Source organism: Fukomys damarensis, unplaced genomic scaffold, assembly GCF_012274545.1.
Source record: "Fukomys damarensis isolate Sample0158 unplaced genomic scaffold, DMR_v1.0_HiC HiC_scaffold_11, whole genome shotgun sequence".
NCBI classification, from domain to species: domain Eukaryota; kingdom Metazoa; phylum Chordata; class Mammalia; order Rodentia; family Bathyergidae; genus Fukomys; species Fukomys damarensis.
The window spans coordinates 22,858,503-22,876,122 of NW_022900923.1; the positions used below are offsets into that span (position 1 = coordinate 22,858,503).

Consider the following 17,620-nt stretch of genomic DNA (forward strand, 5'->3'; position numbering starts at 1 on the left):
AAAACAATAGAAAGACAATTAATCCAACTGCAGTCTTTAGGGACTGAAGTATAAATTATTTTTCACTTATTCATCTTTTGTGTGCCTAACAAATAATAAGCACTCAAGACATATTAAAAAATTAACTTAGTTATTTGAAATGATTATGACTTATATCAAGCTTATTTAGTTTTAAGTCATTAATAATTATTTAAATTAAATACATCATGATACTATAATTATGATATAATAAAACACATCATCTTAGATCTAAAAAATGTACCTTCCGTGTGTTAAAATGGGAGTTCTCCTAAAGCATTTTTCTCAGTAACCTAAGAACAGCATATAGGAACCCAAACCTTAGTCTTTACAGACATTCTGTTTTAAAATATATTATAAAGAATAAATGGAATTGAATGTCAAGAATGAGTAAGTGAAAGCTTTTACTCATCTGGTTTACAACTTATATCAGCTAATTTTTCTAGATTTAAATTGATTAAATTTTTTGGTTGTTTCATTTCAAATGACCACACCAGAAAAGAGTTGTTTGTCATGGTTATTTATGCTTTTCTTTTCTGTTTTAGCTTAGAGGAAATGTTTAAATTTAATAAATATGGAGTTATTATAAAGAGCAGCCAAATCTGTTCCAATAAATTAAAATTAGTTATATGTCTGAAATCATTGTAAGGGATTAAACATCAGGGTAAAATAAAAATACCCAGCTGAATTAAAAATAAATAAAATAATAAAGTTAAAATGTAGATGAAGAAGGCTTTGGGTGATATTTTAGATCTAAACCACAATACCACCCCCCTTATCTTTTACCCGTATTAATTGAGAATGTATCTATGCTTGCTTCTTTGAAGGCGTGGACTATAATTTGACTATGTAGATCCCTATTTTTGTTCATTCCTCATAACTAGCATAAAAATTTGCGTGTAATAAAAATTGAACAAGGATAAGAAAAATAAACTGCTTCTAGGAAAACCAAGTAAAACTGGTTTTCTTGATTTTTGGCTTTACTAGTATCTGGAATAGGCCTAGAGTATGGGGAAAGAATGCTGGTAAGGACCACATTAAACATGTTGTGGCTAATTCCTCATATTATAGAAAAATTCTTCTAGCTGGTTTGAGAAAGCAGTGAAAGGTCGATCTTGGCCTATGAAACACAAGATGGAACAGGAGGCAGAAGAGACACAGAAAGTGGTATGTGAAGGAAGGCAAAGAGTAAAGAGCAGGAAAAGTAAATGGTAAAAGAGGCAGCAGAGCCTAGTAGTACTTAGAAAAAAGGGGGCAGCAATAGTAGCAGCCAGCAGAAATCAGAAGCTAAGAGAGAGGTGGCAAGCTGCAGACATTTTAGACCACAGAGAGTAGCCAACCATACAGAGGACTGGGCTATATGCCAACCAGAAGACTGCAGCAATCTCGAGAGCTTTAGATTTATGTCTCAAACCATCTGTAAATATCCATAGTATAGCAGAAAAAGAAGGGAGCAATGAAGTATAGAATACATTTTAGAATAAAAATTTAGAGAAAACAGTTTAAAGAAGTAGAATGTAACTTCAGCTATTTTAAACCAACACAGTCTAGAATGTTTTATTTTAAAAATATGCTAGATAATTGAAACTACTAGAGCGAAAAAAGAAAAAGGAACAGGCATTGGTTAAATACCTATTGGGTGTTGCAAACAAAATTGTGTTTTCAATCTCAAACAACCCTATTACATAAATACTATTATTATCATTTTTAAGTGAGTAAAATGAGGTTCAGAGACTTGTCCAAGATATAGACCCTTCTTACATAAAAATCCATGCTTTCTCAACCATATCATGCTACTGAGAAGCAAGAATAAACACAAATACAAATAAGGAGAAATGTGATTTTAAGATTCTATTTTTTCATGTTAAAGATGATAGATGGCCTAAATTATAGTGTCACAGCAGCATGCTTTGGTACTTCCTACTACTATAATATAAAAATTGGTATCTCACAGTGAAAGAGTGAATAATCTTACTTTTCAAGACTATATACCTTTTAAAATTCTGCCTCGGTTGATTACTGTACTTTTCCAAGTATGCATATTTGAGGAAGCTGGAGCTTAGTCTCTTTTTAAAAAAATCAATTTACTAAGCTTTCAAAGTTAGGTACATGACAGAGCAAAGCCAAACTGTTCTGTGTTTTGAAGGGCATTTTGTATTCCATTAATATAACACCTCACAGAAAAACTCAGTATATCATTGTCTACTATATTCCAGTCTAGCACTTAGGTAGTGATTAGTGGAAAAATCTAAGAACTAGTTCTTTTCATTTATAGTCTTACTTACTTTTGAAATTTTTCATTGTCTGCTAGGTCCACAAAATAATTCCCAACTCACAGAAGGTGGAACGAGAGAGGCTTACATTCATTGTTGGCAGAAGAATAAATCAATACAACTTTTAGATAATTTTCATTTCCTTTAGCAGTTCTAGGATTTATCCTAAAAATATTTCAAACACTTAAAAACTTTATTTAAAATAGAGTGCATACTAGTATTATCTAGCATAGAAAGAAATCACACTCAAGTGTCCAACAATACTGCTGAATAGATTATTATGGAACAATATAAAATGATGGTAATAAAGTATTTATAACTTAAAAAATCATTACAAAATGGAGATCTAAAAAAATGTTTTTATAGTAAGCTCTCAACTATATAAAGCAAACAAAGAAACCAAAAAATACTGTATACTAAAAACATTGTTTAAAAATCTACTATGCAAATAGTAGGTATTAATCTTATGATTTTCTTCCTTTCATATGCTAAGATTTCTATCAAAAGCAGATATTACATCTTTCTAATAAAAAATAAAAGGCCTTAAATTTTTTGAGTTACATTGTTTTACAATGTAGCAAACTCTGGACTATAGCAGCAATCTGAAAACTAGCAGCCATGCTGCTAGAGATCTGGCATTCTGAAGCTATAAGTTTTAGAAATCAAAGTTGTGAGAAATAGACATCAAATGCAGACAGGCTATTTAAGTTAAACCTAACAAGGCGACATTTAACAGAGCTAAATATGAGATCCTGTACCAAGGACCAAACAGTCACAAACTACATTATTCAGAAAAATCCTAAGTAAAGGACAGGGATTTTAGTAGGTAGTAAGCTCAGTGAGCTTTGATATAGCTACTCAAAAATAAATTCAATTTTAGACATGTATTAATAGGTAAAATTAGAAAAAGTAAAGCGATAGTGCTCATAGAATTCCAAGGTGACTCCCAAAGACACATATCCTTGTACTAGAAGTGACTGAAAGATATAGTAAATATTTAAATTTTATTTATTTTTATTTTTATTTTTGGTACCGGGGATCGAACTCGGGTCCTTGTGCTTGCAAGGCAAGCCACCGAACCACTGAGCTAAATCCCCGGCCCGTAAATACTTAAATTTTAAAAAACTTATTACAGTAAAAGACACATTGCCAAGAACAATGGAATAAGTGTGTTCAAAAGAAGAGGGAGTATCTTGAGGGGGGAGTAATGGCATATTTAAAATAAAGGTCAGGAGAGTTGAGGAAATGGGAGATTTGAAGACTTAATGATCTAGAGAAATTCAGAAGTTCAGAATTTGAGGTCTTAGCAGGAAGCAATTTCCAAGGTATAAAAGTGCAAGTAAATTAAAACGAGTGTAGGGCCAGGAATTTAGCTCAGTGGTGCCGCCACTTACCTAGCAAGCACAAGGTCCTGAGTTTGATCTTCGATAATAAAAACAAAACAAAACAAAAACAAAAATTAAAAAAACCCAAATGAGTGTAAATGAATGTGGCCAGGGTTGAGGTGCTTAGCAAACTGACAGTAACTGAGACATGAAGGTGTTAGTATGTTCAACTGCGTGAATTAGATAGTTTAGAATAAACTGGAGAGGGAAATTGTAAAATCAGTATAAAAAGCTATCGGTTAATAAATGATACAATTTTTTTGATATACAATCACTGGTTACTTCTTGCCAGCTATATTCCACACTTTTCTAAACATTTATTTTCTAAAATGATTCTACAGCTTTTACTAAAAACTTGCTGGACAGAGTTATTGGACTATATATTACCAAGTAAAATTCAAATAAGATTTCATTTTGCTCTTATGATGTTTTAGTTCTCAAGTTAATAGAACAAAACAACTCTAGGTATAAAAATATATTTGAAAACTACTCTTATTTACTAAAAATGCTATTTATATCATTTATCAATGAAAAGGCAAGATTTTTCCTGAGTATAAAAAAAAATCTGCTTTAGGACACTGCAAGGCAAATATCACTTCTTTCAACAACTTACTGTCTTTCATCTAATTTTAGTTAATTTCTTTAACTTAATTTTTTTTCTTTAATTTCTGACTTTATAAGAAAGTCAGCTATTAAAAACTGGTTTAATTCTTCAGTTGATGGGCTTTGGTATGGTCTAATTGTTTAGTGGGCCTTTATTTTAAATCTTGTTTTCCCTTGAGTTACTTTTTTTTGGACTGGGGATCGAAGTCAGGACCTTATGCTTGTGAAGGAGGTGGCAGAACCACTGAGCTAAATCCCTAGCCTTGTTTACCCTTGAAATAAAATAGTTTCTTATTCTTATCTCCTCCCTTTGTCCTTCAAAAAGTTTTTTTAGTACTTCACTTCCTCTTCAGTTTTTCTTTGAATTTAACTATAAAACTTTTTTATTTCTGAAGTCCTGAAGACTTTCAGCTATTATAAGATTACATAAAATATTATTTCTATTTGTATTCTGTGTATTCCTTACCTCCCTGCAATTACTTAATAACTTGATATAACCAACCAGGGGATACAACAGTAGAATAATTAAAAAGTCTCAATTCTCTTCACTGAAACCTAGTATTAATGTTTACTCCTAGCACACCTTAATTTGTTAAGAGACTATTTTTCAAGTATCTGGGAAGTCAATTCATGTATCTTATTGTTACTCAAATACAAATACTTAATTCTTACTGGAATTAATACAAAGGTATCTTTGCTGGCATTCCTTCCTAATAACAGTATAGTACTATCACTAGATTAATGTTAAAAAATTCATTATATTACATACTATTTTAAACACACACACACCCAAAGAGTAGTCCAAATTCTTTAATCTGAGCATTTCCAGATGAGCTGTTTATGCTATCTGTATGTATTTTCATGTCAGCATCCATCAAATATCACTTAGCCTTTATAGTTCATGATGGGCCACAATTTACTTAAAAAATGTCTCTATGGCCCCTATTAATCTCTCCCGTTTTCTCTATTACCTCTGCCAAGGCATTCTCTATTCAGTATGGTACTTGATTCCAGACCAGCTCATAACTGTTACTTAATAAGCATCTTACTGTCTCAATTAGACTGTACATAACCCGAGGGCAGAGACCATTGTTTTTACTTCTTTTGTGTCTACTAGTGTTCTGTCATATCCAGGTCATGAAATATTTAGTAAAAATATTTGAGCTGAACTGAATTATCTCTGGGTTGTCAGTTTTCTCATGTGTAATTTTTTTTAAGGTATACTGACTTGTTTATCAATCTCCCCATCATACAAAAGAACGTAATATTGTTTAAGTCAGAAATTTTGCATTATTCTTTTCAATTTTTACTTTTTAATAATGTTTGCAGCACATGATGGTTACATTTCTTATGGGGAGCTGGTACATGTACATAACACATAATTCTTTTTTATTCCCCACCTCCATCACTTATTCCATTTCCCTTTGGCAAAAGATCTATCTCATTTCCTATTATCTATCTTTTATTTTGCTCTTTATGTTTGGAGCTCCTGATAAGAAAAGTCATGTGATATTTAAGCTGTATGTCTGATTTACTTCACTTAACGTTATGATCTCAAAGTGCATCCATTTTCTTACAAACAACTCAAAATTATCCTTCTTTATATCACAGTCATACTCTATTGTGTATAAATACCATTTTTTATTCTGTTGATGGACATAAAATGCTTCCAAAATTTAGCTGTTATGAATTATATTATATACTATATGTATATTGTTGACTTTATCCCTATGATAGTCTATATGATACTATATTTCTAGTAATTACTCTCTTAGTCATGATAAATAACTCTATAAAACATAACATACATAGATGTGCAAAAGACCTGGAAAAGTAGGGAGTGGAACAGTATGTACACTGTTCATAGCATTATTCACAATATTCAAAAGGTGAAACCAACAAAATGTCCATCAATAGATGAATGAGTAAACAAAATGTGGTTTATATACACAACTAAATATTATTCCACCTCACATATTCACTGGTTAACATTATAAAAAAGAAAAGAGGTACTATGCCCCCCAGGGATAGATAGCAGTGACTGATATTCTAAATGGGAAATACCTTGCAGATAATTTGTTTTCCTCACTATCTCCTATCATCTGTCTTTTATTTGCTCTTTATTTATATTTTGGGTATAAGAGAAATCATGTGATATTTAAGCTTGTATATCTGATTTATTTCACCTAACATTATGGTTTCAAGTTGTATCCATTTTCCTACAAATAATCAAATTTAATCCTCTTTTATGGCATATGGCAGACTAGTAGGCCATTGTTTATACATACCACATTTTCTTCATTCATCTGTTGACAGACATATAGGACATTATGAATTGTGCAGTTATAAATAAACAAATGTATCATTGAAACATGATGTCTTTAACTGTTTTGGTTGTCTCCATCCTGCCCCCTCTTTTTTCCCCCCAGTACTAGGGATCAAACTCAGGACCTTGAGCTTGTGAGGCAGACATGGAATCAATAAGCTAAATCCCCAGTCCCTTCTTTAACTGTTTTGGGAAGATACCTAAAAGCGGAATAGTGAGGTTGATGGAATTTCTATTTTTAGTTTTTTTGAGGAATCTCTATACTAATTTCCAGAAGCAGTGATAGTGGATATCCTTGTCTTGTTCCTGATTTTAGAGGGAATGCTTTCAGCTTTTCTTCTTTTAATATGATGTTGGAAGTAGGTCTGTCATAAATGGCTTTTATCAGATTGAGATACAATCCTTCTATACCTATTTTCTCATGAATGGATATTGGATTTGTGAAATGCTTTTTCTGAATTTATTGAGATGATCATATGATTTTTGTCATTGCTTCTGTGATGGATTACATTTATTTCTTTGCATATATTAAACCATCTCTGCATTCCTGAGTGAATCTTACTGGGTAAAGATGTATGGTCTTTTTGATGATTTGCTGCATTCTGCTTGCTGACATCGTGTTGAGGATCTTTGTGTCTATGTTCACTGAAGAGATTGGCTTGTAGTTCTTTTCTGTGGTTGGATCCTTGTCTGTTTTTGGAATCAGGTAGCTTCCTGGAAAGACCATGAGAATACTCTTTCTCTTTCAATTTCATTAAAGAGTATTGGCATTAGGTTGTCCCTGAAATTATTATAGAATTTAATGGTGAATCCATTTGGGTCCTAGGCTTTTCTTAGTTTTTTTTTTTTTTTTTAATTACTGCTCCAATTTCATTGCCTGTTATTGGACTATTCAGGATTTTTATATCTTCTTGGTTCAGCTTTGGTAATTAATATGTATCTAGGAATCTATTCATTTTTTTCTGGATTCTCAAATTTATTGGAGTACGGGTTTTTGAAGTAGTTACTAATAATCTTCTGGATTTCAGCAATGTTTGCTGTGATTTTGCTTTTTTAATTTCTAATAAAAGAAATGGGCCAGGCATGATGGTGCATGTCTGTAATCCCAGCACTCAGGAGCTGAGCAGGAAAACTGTTTTGAGTTTGAGGCCAGCCTGGGCTACCTAGTGAGTTTAAGGCCAGCCTAAACTGCACAGTGAGACCCTGTCTCAAACAAAAGTAAAAAAAACAATAACAACCAAAAAATAATTTGGGTCTTTCTTTTCTTTCTTTCTTTCTTTCTTTTGTAAGATTGGCTGAAGGTTTGTCTATTTTGTTTATTTTTTTGAAGAATCAGCTCTTTGATTCAGTGATTATTTGTAGTGCTAAGTCTCAATTTTATTAATTTCCGCTCTGATCTTTATAATTTCCTTCCTTTGACTAACTTTGGATGTGGAATTTTCTTATTTTTCTAGGATCTTGAGGTGCATCATTAAGTTATTTATTTAAGCTCAATAAGTTTTCCTGGTATGTACATTCACAGCTACAACTTCCCCCTTAGGATTGCTTTTCTTGTTTCCTATAAATTCTGGAATATTGTGCTGGCATTGTCTGATTCTGGAAACTATCTCATTTCTCCCATGACCCATTGATTAGCCAAGATAATATTTTAAAATTTCCATATATTTGCATACTTCATATGCTTTCTTTTGCCACTGATTTCACTGCGTTACGATCTGATAATATTCAAGGTATAATTTTGATTCTTTTGCATTTAGTTTAGTTTTGGGGCTAGCACGTGGTCTATTTGCAGAAAGTATTGCTGAGACAAATGTGTATTCTGTTGTTGGGCAGAACACTCTCTAGATATCTATTAAGTCCATTTATTGGAAGGTTTGGCTCAATGCTGATTTTTTTTCATTATAAGTTTTAATCTATGATAGAAAATGTTACTTAAAGACACAATTGAATACATCTTATATTAGAAAACAATTTATAGTGATCAAATTCCAGGTTTTTTTTTTTTTTTTTTTTTTTTTTTTTTTGGTACCGGGGATTGAACTCCGGTCCTTGCGCTTACAAGGCAGGCCACCGAACCGCTGAGCTAAATCCCCGGCCCTCAAATTCCATTTTGTAAATGCTTTTGTTGAACAAACTGATTTCCCTCCAATCAGACTTTGAGTTTTATTTGCACTATAAGAACAAACCATAAAGAACACATATAAAACTTGTTGTAATGACTGGCATAGATGTACTGTTTACTAATTCAAAGAACACTACAATCACTCATCCACTAGATCCACTTCATCCATCAAGTTTACTTATGTAGAATGCAAAACACTTCACATTGTGAAGTAGTAGTTTTTTCTTCCAGGATGTAACGGACACTTAGGGTGTAATCTCTCTTTTACCTGTATCAAGATAACTGCTGCAATGCAAGGATGGTTCAACATACATAAGTAAATAAATGTAATATGCAACATGAACAGAAAGAAGGTTAAAAAAAACACCACATGACCATATCAAGAGAGGCAGAAAAGATTTCTAGCAAAATCCAAAACTCTTTCATGATAAAAACCCTGAAGAAAACAGGTATAGAAGGGCCATACCTGAATATGATAAAGGCTATTTATGACAAACCAACAGCCAGCATCATGTTAAATGGGGAAAAACAAAAAGGATCCCCCCTCAAATCAGAAACAAGACAAGGATGCCCAGCATTACCACTTCTATTCAACACAGTACTTGAAACAGTAGCCAGAGCAATCAGCCAAGAGAAAGAAATAAAAAGGATACATATGGGAAAGGAAGAACTCAAATTGTTATTTGCAGATGACATGATACTGTATATAGAAGGCCTAAGAACTCTACCAGAATTAATAAAAAACTTCAGCAACATAGCAGGATATAAAAACTAACAAAGTTCAGTAAAGTAGTAGGATGTAAGATTAACACACAAAAGTCATTAGCATTTGGGTACATCAATAATTTACGAGATGAAAAGGTAACTATGAAAACAAAAATTCACAGTAGCTTTAAGAAAAATGAAATACCCAGGAATTAACTTAACAAAGGAAGTAAATGACCTCTTCAAAGAAAACTACAGCATTCTGATAAAGGAGATTGCAGAGGATATCAGAAAATGGAAAGATGTCCCCTGCTGCTGGATAGGCTGAATGAATACTGGCAAATTGGCCATACTCTCAAAACTGTTATACAGATTCAATGCAGTCCCAATCAAAATACCAACAATGTACTTTACAGATCTAGAGAAAAAAAAATCCCAAAATTCATATGGAACTAGAAGAGACACAGAAAGCAAAAGCAATCTTGGCCAACAAGAACAAAGCAAGAGGCCATACCATACAGTGTTTCCTGTGTGTACATGCTTGCAGTTTGGTTGCAACCAGAATCATGGAATAAATTCTGTGATCAGAATCATAGAAAGAATTAAGTTTGTGAATTGAGGTACCACGGTACCTGACTTGAAGCTATCAAAGCAATAATGATTAAAATGGCATGGTACTAGAACAAAAACAAATATATGGAACAATGGTACAGAACAGAAGATACAGAAACATCCCCAGACACATTCAGCTGTTTGATCTTTGACAAAGGGCCAAGAGTACAGGTTGGAGGGAAAATAGCCTATTGAACAAGTGGTGTTGGAAAAACTGCGTCACTGTTTGCAGAAGATTGAAACTGGACCCTTTTCTCTCAACATGTGCTAAGTTAAAATGGAAATAAATCAAAGATCTAAATAGAAACATTAAACCTAGTAGAAGATAAAATAGGTAAAACACTTGAAACCACAGATATAGGAAAAGATTTTCTAAACACAACCACAACTGCACAAGAAATAACAGGGAGAATCAATAAATGAGATTGTATCAGACTAAAAAAACTTCTTTTCTGTAGTGAAAGAATCAATTAGACTGAAGAGAAAACCTACAGAATGGGAAAAAATTTTGCTAGCTGCTCCTCAGACAGAGAACTAGTACGTAGAATATACAAAGAACTCAAAAATATTAGACCACCTAAAATTAAAGACCCAGTCAAGAAATGGGCAAGTGAAATGAACAGACACTTCATAGAGGGAAGTACAAATGGACAACAAATGCACAAAAAACTGTTCAACATCTTGGCCATTAAAACAATGCTAAGGTTCCATCTTACTTCAGAAAGAATGACAATAATCAAGAAATCAAACAATAACAAATGCTGGCATGACTGTGGCGAAAAAGGAACCCTCCTATATTGTTGGTGGGAATGTCAACTAGCACAATCAAGGAAATCAGTATAGAGATTTCTCAAAGAACTAAAATTAGAAATTCCATATGATCCAGATATCTCCCTTGTAGATATCTTCCCCAAAGATCTTAAGACATCATACTACAGTGATATAGGCATACCAATGTTTATAGCAGCATAATTTATAATAGCTAAACACTGGAAGCAACCTATATACTCATTAGTATATTAGTGGAAAAAGAAAATGTGATATCTATATATAACAGAATGCTACTTTGCTATAAAGAAGGACAGATTTCTCTGGTGTGAAAAACTGTAATAGTACATAAGATCCTAATGAGATAACTGACAATGTGAAATAGGAAGAAAAGGGCTAAAGGTGTAGGGAAAGTGGGAAGGGTAGGGAAAAGGTAATAAGGGAAAGAAAAAAACAGGAGAAATGAAAAAATGGAAATAAAATGTTTGTAAATGGGGAGGAGAGGAGAGGGTGAACGGAGGGCAGGGACAAGGGGAAAAATGAGAATCAAGACCTGTCATGTAACGGTACAAGATCCCAATGATGAATGTAACTGTACTGTATACCTAAAATGCACCAACAAACTCAATGATGAAAAAAAAAAAAAAGGACAAATTTGAGACATTTGTAGGAAAATGGATGGACCTGGAAAATATAATGCTGAGTGAGATAAGTCAGACACACAATCTTGAATACCATAAGGTATCTCTAATTTGAGTAAGGAAAAGTACAAACTAAGAGAAAAATAAGGGAAGGATAGAATGAGACAAGGGGATAAATCTCTTGCAGATGGAAGGGGTCTAGGGAATCAAGGGTGAAGGGTGAAGAGAATGGGAAATAGAGGATATGCCATGTGCAGGATCCTAATAACCTCAATGAATGCTGACATTATATGCCATAAACATGAACTAGGATTAACAGAAGCAACAATAAGAACAAGGAGGAAAACGGAATTAGAGGAGGACTGAGTGAAAGGGGGAGGGAAAGAGATTTAAAAAAAAAGAAACAAGCAATATTATGTACACGTACCAACTACCTAAGACGACTGTAAAATGCATGCACTGCAAACATGTACTAATAAATAAAAAGATAACTGCTCCTCAGGCTCTAACATTACCAATGTAGGAAAGCAATTTTACTTGAGGCAATGGCAAATTAACACCACTGTACAAAATATGGCCAATTTAATGGTTTCCAGCATTGCTTTGGGAATTATGAGGCATTTATAACCAAAAATAGAAAAAAAAGGGCTACTAATATCTTCTTTCAAGAAAAAAAGAAAAGCAATATTATGTACACGTACCAACTACCTAAGACGACTGTAAAATGCATGCACTGCAAACATGTACTAATAAATAAAAAGATAACTGCTCCTCAGGCTCTAACATTACCAATGTAGGAAAGCAATTTTACTTGAGGCAATGGCAAATTAACACCACTGTACAAAATATGGCCAATTTAATGGTTTCCAGCATTGCTTTGGGAATTATGAGGCATTTATAACCAAAAATAGAAAAAAAAGGGCTACTAATATCTTCTTTCAAGACAGTGCCATACTCTTAAGGTTCCTTGTTATTCTGTGGAGTAATAAGAACTTCTAAAGTTTTAAAAAACTATCTTAAGGCTGAAAATTACATATATCATTCAGACTTCAGCTTTATGAAATTTCAAAAGTATTATAATTTTTGAACAGATAGTTTTCAAAATACATGCCTCTCTTCCGCTGCCTGCCTCACAAGTGCAAAGTCCTGAGTTCAATCCCTAGTACCAAAAAAACTAAAAAGCAAAACAAAGCAAAACACATCTCTCAGCCCTGATCGTTGATTCTTTGTCTGTTTGAGCTAGTTATGACAGTGGGGTACTGAGGTCCCCTGCTAATCTGTGTTGATGTTTATCTTAGTTCCAGTAATGTTATTTTTAATGGAGTGGGGTACCCTAATGTTCAGTGCATATATGTTTAGGGTTGTTATCTCTTCTTGTTGAATTATTCCCTCAACCAACATGTAGTGACCTTCTTTGCCTCTTCTTATTGGCTTTGGTTTGAAGTCTGCTTTGTCTGAAGACAGGATAGCCACTCCTTCTTTTCAAGTTCTTATTGCATGGAGTCTTGTTTTCCATCCTTTGATTTTTAGTCTATGAGTTTAAAAAAAATGATTAAATGTGTTTCTTGTAAATGTGCTGCTGCAGAAGCACAAAGATGTGTTTCGTGTATATAGCCATTGGGTATTGCTTCTTGATCCATTCTAGCAATCTGTACCTTTTGATTGGGGAAATCAGACCATTCACATTGAGAGCTATTACTGAAATGTACTGACTTATTCTTGTCATTGTATTAGTTTCCTGTTGCCAATTTCCTTTTTTTCCTTTCTGCTTAGCTGCTCATCCTGCCTGGTATATTTATTCTATTGGACAGTTTTGGCATTGTTGGCTACTGCACCTTTTAAAATTTTTAAAAAATTTTGAGAGTTTCTTGCCAGACTGAGGCAGGAGGATCACACATTCAAGATAGGGTTTTGGCACTCCATACCATGTTTATATAGACTCCATCCCATTCTGTCCTCTGGAGTCAGCAATTCTAGGGCTGGTGGCTCAGATATTTTTATTTTTATACATTTCCTAAGAATATTCAGATGCTTTGCCAGGCCTGAAACCTGCTGGCCTAGAGAATAATGTACATATTAAAGCAGTTTGATCCTGGCATGTCATACTCTTTCCTGTTTTAGAGATTTTTGGCACGCCAGCTCTTCATTAAATTGTTGGCTCAATTCTCTTTTTCTCAGTAAAGTCTTACCTGTTCACTGTTCAAAGTAACCAACCATTTTATTTCTTAACACTTATCTGATAATTTTGTTTGTTATGTTTTCCTCATTAGAATATATGTGCCAAAAAAGTATGGACAGTATCTTGTTCACTGTGGTAATTCCGATACCTAGAAGAGAGCTGGGTACATAAAAGGTGGTAAATAAATATTCACAGAATGAAAAATCAAGTTGGCAGGTTTAGGAAATTATTTTGGGATATTCTTATGTGATATAGTTGAAAGATAATGAAATAATTTTTTAAACTGTCTTCACTAAGATTGGGATAAATATCTTCCTTGAGAATTTTTCTTTGCCAGTTTGGAAATTTTACTGTATGATAGCTCATGTCACCTTACTGGTTAATAGAAAATATTTGGGACAGCATTTTATAGAGGATAACTGCAACTCTGAACATCTATCTAATCAGTTCAATAATAATTTCCAAATGTACTTAATGGACTATTAAATCAGTAATTAGAAATCAAATTTTGCTAGGCTGCAAAAGATGTCAAAATTATGTATGCTCAGACTGAGATATTTTAAAATTAAAATTTTATTTAATTAGTATTCCTCAGAGAAAGATATTTTTAAATTAAAATTTTATTTAATTAGTGTTCCCATAATCTATATTAAAATTTATTTGTACCCTGCTGACTTACGAAAATATATGTAGGCCAAGAGACATATACAAAAAGAACTTGTGGTGGTTAAAAAAATTCAGCAATGTAAAACAGCAAACAACACCACCACCACCACCATCAACAACAATAGGCTCAGGCTCTCCCATGATTTAAGGTTTACAGAATAGGAAATAATATGAATAAAGTGAAAAAACTTTTATATAAGTTGTTTTGTGGGGTGTTTGAAAACATTATTTCCTTTCACCTAATTTTTTTGAGTTCAAGTTAATGGATTTCTATTGCATTCTTGTCATTACTGCCAAATGGTTTCCTAGGGATGAGGCAGATACCTGGTTATTTAAGGAGCAGGATAAATAGGGCAAGACAGCTTTCCCTATCCCCAATTCACCAGGGAACGTTTGAGAATTCCACCTGACACGAGGACAGCACTGTGCTCTTAAACAATCTGCAGTTTGATCCGATTGTTCCCCTGTGGGGGAGGCAGGCCACAGCTCACTCAAGAGTCATTGATTGGATTAACAGCCTAATTCCCAACAGATGAATAGAATACTGATGTCTTGTCAGCCCAGATCACAAAAGGAAAACACAATCTGCTTCTACAGCTCAGAGATTTAACTCTTTATGTATCTTGAAGCTACAATTTCAGTTTTGAGTACTGTAATTCAGAACTATTCACCTACATATATTAACAAATATGGTTTTGTCACATTTTAAAGCTTTCATTTTATTCTGTGAGAAATTTTAAAAATATTTACAAATAAGGAAAGATTTTTTTATTTCCAGGTTTACTGTCCATATTACTCTTGCTGCCTAAATTCTGTCCTGGGGATCCAATAAAGTAGGCCTTAGCCTATCCTATGGAAAGAAAAGTAACAAAATTAATATATATTCAAAGATAAAACTATTCTGAGCTATTTGTCTGGCACAACCACTTTTATTAAGAGGAATGAATGACTATATTAAGAGGAACAGAGTCTCAATAAATGTTAGTTTTAGTTTATTTTCCTATTTCACCTCTACTTCCCCACCCTTCTGTAATTTAATAACTTTTGTATTATGATATAAATTGTAAAAATAAGAACATTTCAAAACATCTATAAGTTTGAATTATATCGTAAATATTCAATATCTTTTATGGTCATGAGGCAAAGATGTCATATTACAGGCAATTTTAATAATATTTTATTTTATATACAAAGTAAAATATAACAGTATACAAAATAAAATATGACAAGAAAGATTGGTTTTTCTCAGCGGTAAATTAAAAAATAATGGTAGTGGCTAATAGTATTTACTATGCTAGGCAATTTACATATGTTCTGCTATTTAATCCACTTGACAGTTCTCTGAAGTAGGCATTAAATCATCTTGTTTCACAAATGAAGAAACTAAAGCTCAATCAGCTTAAGGAAAATGCCAAAGGTCACATGATTTGCAAGCAGCAGAGTCAGAACTTAGGTCTCTGGCTGGCCCAAAGCTTATGCTTCTAAATACTACTGGGATTCATGAGTTTTTCTGCATATCTACATATTTATATGGAGATTCTCCAGTATTCTGAGGTGTTAAAATTAAGATTCAGTCTTCTTTTTGCAGTCTGACATTCTTTTGGGAAAACATCTCTATGTCATGTAATGATTTTTTTTTCCTTAGGACATTTCTTCAAGGATCTCAAAAATAGCCTCCCCAAATTTGCCACGTCAAAAGCAAGTCTCTTACTTTTTTTTTGGTCCGTTCTTTTGAAGTAATATTCAACTTTATTGTCTTTATTTCTTATATTGTCTTTCATCAAGTTAGGATGACTGAATTCTCCATCTGTACTGTCTCTAATTCTTTCTTTTTCCACAGTAACAGAATCTATCCAGACTGTAATCTCCTAATCCACTACTACAAGATCTTCTTTAATAATTTATCTGTGAATCCATCAGGACCTAGGCTCAGAACAACCAGCCCCCCCAAATATAAAGACCCAATTCATAAATGGGCATCTGAAATGAACAGACATTTCTCAGACAAAGAAGTAAAAGCAGCAAGTAAATATATGAAAAAATGTTCCACATCACTGGTCATTCGAGAGATGCTGATGAAAACAACACTGAGATTCCACCTCACCCCACAAAGAATGGCTGCTATCAAGAAATCAATCAATAACAAATGTTGGCGGGGTTGCGGGGAGAAAGGAACCCTTCTCCATTGTTGGTGGGAGTGCAGACTGGTGCAACCACTATGGAAATCAATATGGAGATACCTCAAAGAGCTGAGACTAGAGGTTCCATTTGACCCAGCCATCCCTCTGCTGGTTATCTTTCCAAAAGAATTAAAAGAATCATACCACAGTGATATATGCACACCAATGTTTATAGCGGCACAGTTTGTAATAGCTAAAACTTGGAAACAGCCCATTTGCCCATCAGTTGGAAACTGGATAAAGAAGATGTGGTTTTTCTATAAAATGGAATACTACTCAGACATACAGAATGAGAAATTAGATTCATTCATAGGAAAATGGACACATATTGAGGATATACTCCTAAGTGAAATAAATAAGTCACACATGTGTAAATACCGAATAGTTTCTCTGGTGTGAAAAACTGTAATAGTACATAAGGTCCTAATGATATAATTGACCATGTGAAATAGGAAGAAAAGTGCTAAAGGTATAGGGAAAATGGGAAGGGTACGGGAAAGGTAATAAAGACAAAGAAAAAACTATGACAAAATGAAAAAAATGGAAATAAACTGTTTGTAAATGGGGAGGAGAGGAGGGGGTGAAGGGAGGGCACAGACAAGGGGAAAAAATGAGAACCAAGACCTGTCATGTAAAGGTACACAATCCCAATAATGAATGTAATTGTACTGTATACCTTAAATGTACCAATAAACTCAATAAAAGGAAAAAACATTTATCTGGTTCCTTGTCCTTTTTACATGGATTTTCCTAAACATGACACTCTTCTATTTAAAACTTTGACGTGTATTCCAATTGTCTTCAAGTTGGGTAATAATTTCTAACTATGGATTTTTCCTTGTTTTGATTAGAATTTTGCATAGAATGATTTTTAAAGTTAATATTGCAAATACAGGAAGTTTGGAACAGTTCAAATATAAGAATACATTGTATAATGAAGATATATTAGGCAATACAATATTATATTATAATTGAATTTTTATAATTATGTGTCTATAACAGCTATTATGTTAAAAGATATTTTAACATCAAATTATTGGGAAGAGATGACTATATTATTTAGAAATAGGCAAGGAAAAAGTTCAATTAACACCAACATCAAACTGTTCACAAAATAAACACAGCATAAAATATCTTTACTT

General features: G+C 33.2%; 1 protein-coding gene across 2 annotated transcripts in view; it reads right to left on the reverse strand.

The window, feature by feature from the left end:
- Acbd6 (acyl-CoA binding domain containing 6) overlaps positions 1-17,620 on the reverse strand; it is a 190,310-nt gene that overhangs the window by 39,908 nt on the left and 132,782 nt on the right. The window contains exon 7 of one of the 2 annotated variants that reach the window (XM_010630277.1): positions 15,097-15,148. The exons of the other annotated variant lie outside the window; for it this stretch is intronic. Within the exon in view, the coding sequence (XP_010628579.1) occupies positions 15,104-15,148 (45 nt within the window). The 3' untranslated portion in view covers positions 15,097-15,103. Of the gene's footprint in view, positions 1-15,096; positions 15,149-17,620 lie in introns of those variants that run through there. 2 annotated transcript variants of the gene reach the window in all.